Source organism: Lathyrus oleraceus, chromosome 5 (genome assembly GCF_024323335.1).
Source record: "Lathyrus oleraceus cultivar Zhongwan6 chromosome 5, CAAS_Psat_ZW6_1.0, whole genome shotgun sequence".
NCBI lineage: Eukaryota > Viridiplantae > Streptophyta > Magnoliopsida > Fabales > Fabaceae > Lathyrus > Lathyrus oleraceus.
Genome location: NC_066583.1, coordinates 263,150,664 through 263,156,501, shown reverse-complemented (window position 1 = coordinate 263,156,501; position 5,838 = coordinate 263,150,664). Strand labels below are relative to the sequence as shown.

The 5,838-nt window shown below is 34.3% G+C and overlaps 1 protein-coding gene across 1 annotated transcript; it reads left to right on the top strand.

Moving 5' to 3' along the window:
• The first annotated feature begins 538 nt into the window (after window positions 1-538).
• Window positions 539-2,264, top strand: LOC127083755 (peptide methionine sulfoxide reductase). Its single transcript, XM_051024087.1, has 2 exons — window positions 539-1,031; window positions 1,795-2,264. The coding sequence occupies exons 1-2, from the start codon at window positions 699-701 to the stop codon at window positions 2,044-2,046; spliced, it is 585 nt and encodes a 194-aa protein (XP_050880044.1). The 5' UTR covers window positions 539-698; the 3' UTR covers window positions 2,047-2,264.
• Window positions 2,265-5,838: the final 3,574 nt, after the last annotated feature.

Genomic DNA, 5,838 nt, shown 5'->3' with positions numbered 1-5,838 from the left:
TTCGAGATCAGTCTCTTGTAAAAGCTTACAAAGTTTGTTTAGAAGTTTGAAAACTATCCACCCTAAGATTCTCGTAGAAAGAACATTAATCGCTTCGATCTATCGTTTGTGGAAAGAGGAATAGCCACTTCAATCCATTGTTTAAAAGGAAAAACACAACTACTATATTCCTAGTCGATTGTTTAGTTGGAAGTCAATCATTTTTCATTTATAAGGGGCTTAGTATGTGCATATTTCATACTAAAAACTCACAACGTTTATTGGATATTCTCAAGAACAATTCTTGAAAAATAGAATATTTTCTTTTATTTTGGATCAAATCTCTATAACTTTTTAAACTCTAATTTTAACTATTATTTTATTCCTTTCTTCAAAAATATTAATATTTAAAAATATTAATATTTAATTAATTATTTGTTAACCTTTAGATTAATAACATAATAATCTTTTTTTTAAAAATTTAAAAATATTAAAAAAATTATTCCCCATAATCACAAAGGTCAAGAATGGACTAGTAAACGAATAATAGCCTCAAACCATATGAAAATGAATCCTACCAATATTATAAGTGTAATTCACTTTTCAATGGTCTTTTAAGGCAACTAATAATTTAATTCAATATTAATATCAACGTGCATTTCAATGGTTAACAGTTACTAATACCCTCAGCGTGTCACATACGAGTAGTGGAAACTACAATGGCTACGAGCGAAAGCGGCGACGGGAGCCACAACCCTGCTTTTGACCCGGATTTGGATACTCCGGCCAACCCGGATCACGAGTTTGCTGAGTTCGGTGCCGGTTGTTTCTGGGGCGTGGAGCTGGCTTTTCAGCGAGTTGTGGGAGTTGTGAAGACTGAAGTTGGATATTCACAGGGTCATACACCGGATCCGACCTACAAATTGGTGTGCACCGGAAGTACCAACCATGTTGAAGTGGTCCGGGTTCAGTTTGACCCGAAAGTGTGTCCTTATAGTAATCTCTTGGATCTCTTTTGGTCACGACATGATCCCACTACCCTCAATCGCCAGGTACTATACTCAACTAAGTGTGTCTAAGTACCTGTAATTTTTGTTTTTTATACCGTACTTTTGTCTGAATTATCTGAGATACATGTCGCACAAACACATTACGACGTTGCAAATGCAATAGTGGTTGGAATTGCAGTGATTGCGATACTTATCGCGGCAGTTTAAAAGTAAATTTTAATTGGGAGATGTTGAAATCCACCTTTAAAAAAACAATTGATGTTAAAAATTTACATAAGAAGTCAAATGAATTTGAGTTCTGAAATTTTGAGTTTTGATGAAAATACTTAAAGACACTTGAGCAAAATTGCCCGATGGAATTTGTAACTGCGGTTACACGCTATGAAGCACGGACACCCCGACCCCGACAAGTGTCTGTGTACATGTCTGGCACGGACACTCCGTTATTAGGAGGTGTCCGTGCTATATAGATTGCACGTATGGTTTTCATTTCACAACACAATTGCAGTCCGATGCAATTGTTGAGGTTAACACTATTATGGCTTTAATTGCAAATGAGGATTGCAATTTAAAATCATGATGCCAGAGAAGACATGGGTCGGTGTGCCGGAGACCAAACACGATTTTGTTTAGAGTGTTGGTAGTATAGATTTTATATTTTATAGTATAAGAAACTGTAGTCTAATTTGTTTGCAAAGTTTACTCAATTTTTAGTTAATTTGCATTTGCATATTTGGCTTTAGTTGCTCGGAATATGTTATACTTTGTTTAACTGATGATTCACTTTATATGTATGTATTGTTAGAGAGGTGATGTGGGTGTACAATATAGATCAGGAATATACTACTACAATGAAACCCAAGCTCGTTTAGCTCAAGAATCAAAAGAAGCTGAACAGTTGAAACAGAAGAACAAAATTGTCACAGAAATACTTCCAGCAAAGAGGTTTTATAGAGCAGAGGAATATCATCAGCAATATTTGGAGAAGGGTGGTGGCCAAGGCCTCAGTCAGTCTGCTGAAAAGGGTTGCACTGATCCCATAAGGTGCTATGGCTAATGACTTGGTTCAAATCTCATGTTTTGGTTTTTATCAGCTATGTGTTTTGAATTAGAATAAAATAAGTGATCAAGACACATTTTAGAATATGGACTCCAGTTGATTTGAAATGTAATGGCTGATTTTTAACCATTTGATATATGTATTGATGTTTTTATGTTTTGGTGGGTGGTTAAGGTTTGAACAATTGATATTTGAATAAATGTGAAGTTATAATATTTGCATATAGGATGAAGATCCTGTTGGAAAATAACACTAACACTAACACCCTTATAATTATTAACTTAACATTAATCTCCTTTTTTTTTTAAATTCAAAGTGAGAAACACTTTCTCTCCATTTAACCTTGTTAGTACTTACCTAGCAAATAATTAAACTTCTCTACTTTCACTCGCTGTGTCAAATTTGACTTGTATTTTTAACGAATTTTTAGTCTGTTAGATGTCTAGGATCTTCTCAAAACACACTATTGTAAGCAAAACGTTAGGAGCACCAAATGATGTTATTCAATTTCTTAGAAACCATGACTTCTGTGATTCTGAATTTTGTATCTCTATGAAGAAATAGTTTTCTCTTTTTGTTTATTATAGATCCTAAAGAGGCCTAGTTTGTCGATTCTCAAGTTCATTGGGGTCTCAACCATTAATTTCCCCAAAATCTTATTTGGGATAATGCCTTTTTGACAACAAGCTTGGAGAAAAGCTAATTAACCTAATTTGGGGAGAATTTATCTTGCTACCCCAGTTTGAGATGACACCTCCTTCGTATGAAGGTTACTATTATTATTATTTTTACGCTCTTACTAATATTTTCGGGTTTTTAAAAGTATAGTAAAAAATCAGCCTTTTCAATGGAATACCACATGTTTTGCGTGTATAGGAAAAGGTACCTGATATTGCAAAAACGAATCTGATATTGAGTTTTTTTTTTTAAGAAATATTGAAAATTTTCAAAATTTTCAATAAAAACGCATTGATTTCTTGGAAAGGTTTAAAGAAATACCGCATTTTTCAAAGTGTTTTGTAGTTTTCGGATTTTTGAAAAATGTTGATAGTTTAAATTCGATTGGCATAAAAAATTAATTTTAACATTATCGGAGTTTTTGAAATGTTTTGTAATTTTTACTATTTTTTCTTTTGAAAATCCGATAAACTACAGAATATTTCAAAAAATTCGATAAATTATAGAACATTTCAAAAATTAAAATTTTTTTGCCTATCGAATATAAACTAGTGTGTTTTTTCAAAAATTCAGAAAATTATCAAACATATCTGATTTATAAAAAAATAGTGTAGAATAATGTAGAAGATGTTGGTATCAGACAAAGTCATTATGTACCAGAATTTATAATTGTTTTAATCATCAAAAGGAATAATTAATCTCTGATCTTTAGGCATAGGATAGGATGATTGTATAGAATATTGTTGTAACTCTATTTAGACCAGAATTTATAATTGTTTTAATCATCAAAAGGAATAAGAATAATCCTTTTATCGCATGGTATCAGATCAAGGTATGATTCATCCCTAACCTATGAAAAAATAGAGACTTCGTCCAAAATAGATACTCGAGTGATTATGCCTAGCTCATCAGGCCCTCTCTTCTCATCACATGCCACAAACTAAATGGCCAAAACTTCAACCAATGGGAGAGGTATGTTCATATTTGTCGCCAAAGAAAAGGAAAGGAAGAGTACATCTTTGCATACTCCAAACAACTAGAAGAAGGTGATCTTAACCTTTCAAAATGGAAGCTAAAAAACTGACTTATAATGTCTTGACTCCTCAATACTATGGTAAATGTAACTAGAGAAAATTCATGTACCATGATACCACAAAAGAAATGTGGGACGCAATGAATGATACATATTCGAATGTGGATAATACATCCTCCATTTTCAAAATAAAAAGCTTGTTGTATGATCTCAGACAAGGTGAATCTTCAGACACTAAGTACTTAAATGCACTCAGTCGACACTAGCAGCAATTGGATGAATATGAAGAAATCGAATGAAAATTTTCAGATGACAAAAAGAAATACAAGAAGTTGAATGTGAGAGATAGAATTTACAACTTTCTACTGGGACTCATCAAAGACCTTGATGAAGTTCAGGGGAGGGTTCTTGGAACTAACCACTGCCAAAGTTGCGAGAAGTGTTATCAGAAGTACGAAGAGAAGATAGTAGAAGAAAGGTCATGCTAGAAAACAATGTGATTGTCCCAATTATTGAAATCTCAACCTTGGCATCCAAAGGAAGTCAGTTGCGACCACTACATAGGAAGAATATGTCATGGTGTGATCAATGCAAGAAACCTGGACACACTCAAGAAAACTATAAGGTTATCGATGGGAAACCACCAGCTGCTAGGCCATTCTAGAATAGGGAAACTGTTAATACCTTAGGATTGGCATTAATTTTGTAAAACAAATAATGTAATCATCTCTGTTGTTTTAATATGTTGGGTTGAAGAAGTTCAACATCTGGACCAACATGTCATGTACGATGTCACGACATCATGCCTGTGACATCGCACATGTGTAGAAAACTGAATTAATTAATTCAGTATATATTCTGGGATTAGTAAGGATATTTGGTGAATATCCTAACTCCCATGTGGAGGTCTTAAAGACTCAATCAGAATATATATAAGCTCAAAATAAGGAGATATATATGGAGAGATTCTAGGATTGAAGACCTTGGTTGTAGCAGAAATTTTCTGCTGTATTTGTAACAGCAAAGAACAAGTTTGCTGCGATTTCTGAAGGCCCAAATCCAGTTGGGTGATTAGGTTATAAATAGCACATTGTAACCTAGTTTCTGTAAGCCTCTTAGAATGAATTTTTAGGGGTGTGTGTGAGGTAAACCTCCTAATCTGTGGGAAGGTTACCATGTGTTTCTCAGTGGTCAAAGCTGAGAGTATTTGTAACTCAAAGCCTGTAGGCAAGAGTGATTATGTTCTTGAATGAAGCTGTGAAGCAAGTTCAAGGTGTGGTAACATTACATTGTATTTGTAGTGATAGGAATGGAAACTGGAGGTTTCTATCTAGGAGTTCCTAGGTATAGATTGCATTGAGTAGGGATTAAGTGAAGGGTTGTAAACGGGGGAGTTTAACTCTAAATTAATACTGTTGATAGTGGATCTTCTTCCTGGCTTGGTATGCCCCCAGACGTAGGTCGTGTTGGACTGAACTGGGTTAACAATTTCCTGTGTTTGTTTTCCTTCTGTATGTTATAATCCTTCTGCCATAACACAGCTGGTATTCCAGTCTTCTTGTCAAGATGATAACAGACCTGGTACATAGCCTTCCGTTGAATGTCAATCAGAATGTCTTGACATTCATCATTGACAGCATATACTGAATAATAGGCAAGTTGGCTTCTATGCTTCAGTTCATTATATATTTAAGTCTGGTTTTCAAGTGGAAAACAGACCTGGCCAAAGGATCATTGTGAAACTGTCAAACTGGATGTCTAGACAGTTGTTCATGTATGCTGATACTGAATTAGAGACTGGTTGGTCTTTTACAGTACAACAAATTTAGCATAGTCTGGTTTGTTTAGGAACATAACAGAATCAACATGCTGTATATGTTCTGACTGTCAAACTGAATGTTGTGACATTCATTCCTGACAGCATGTGCTAAAGTGTAGGATGATTAGTTTTTCTGTTACAGCATTTTTCTCAGGCTATTCTTTAGGAATCCAACAGCTGAGCTAAAATCCAGGAAACCAACTACTACCCTACAATTAATGAATCTAACAAATGGCCTATTTGTTAGCAATCTAATAAG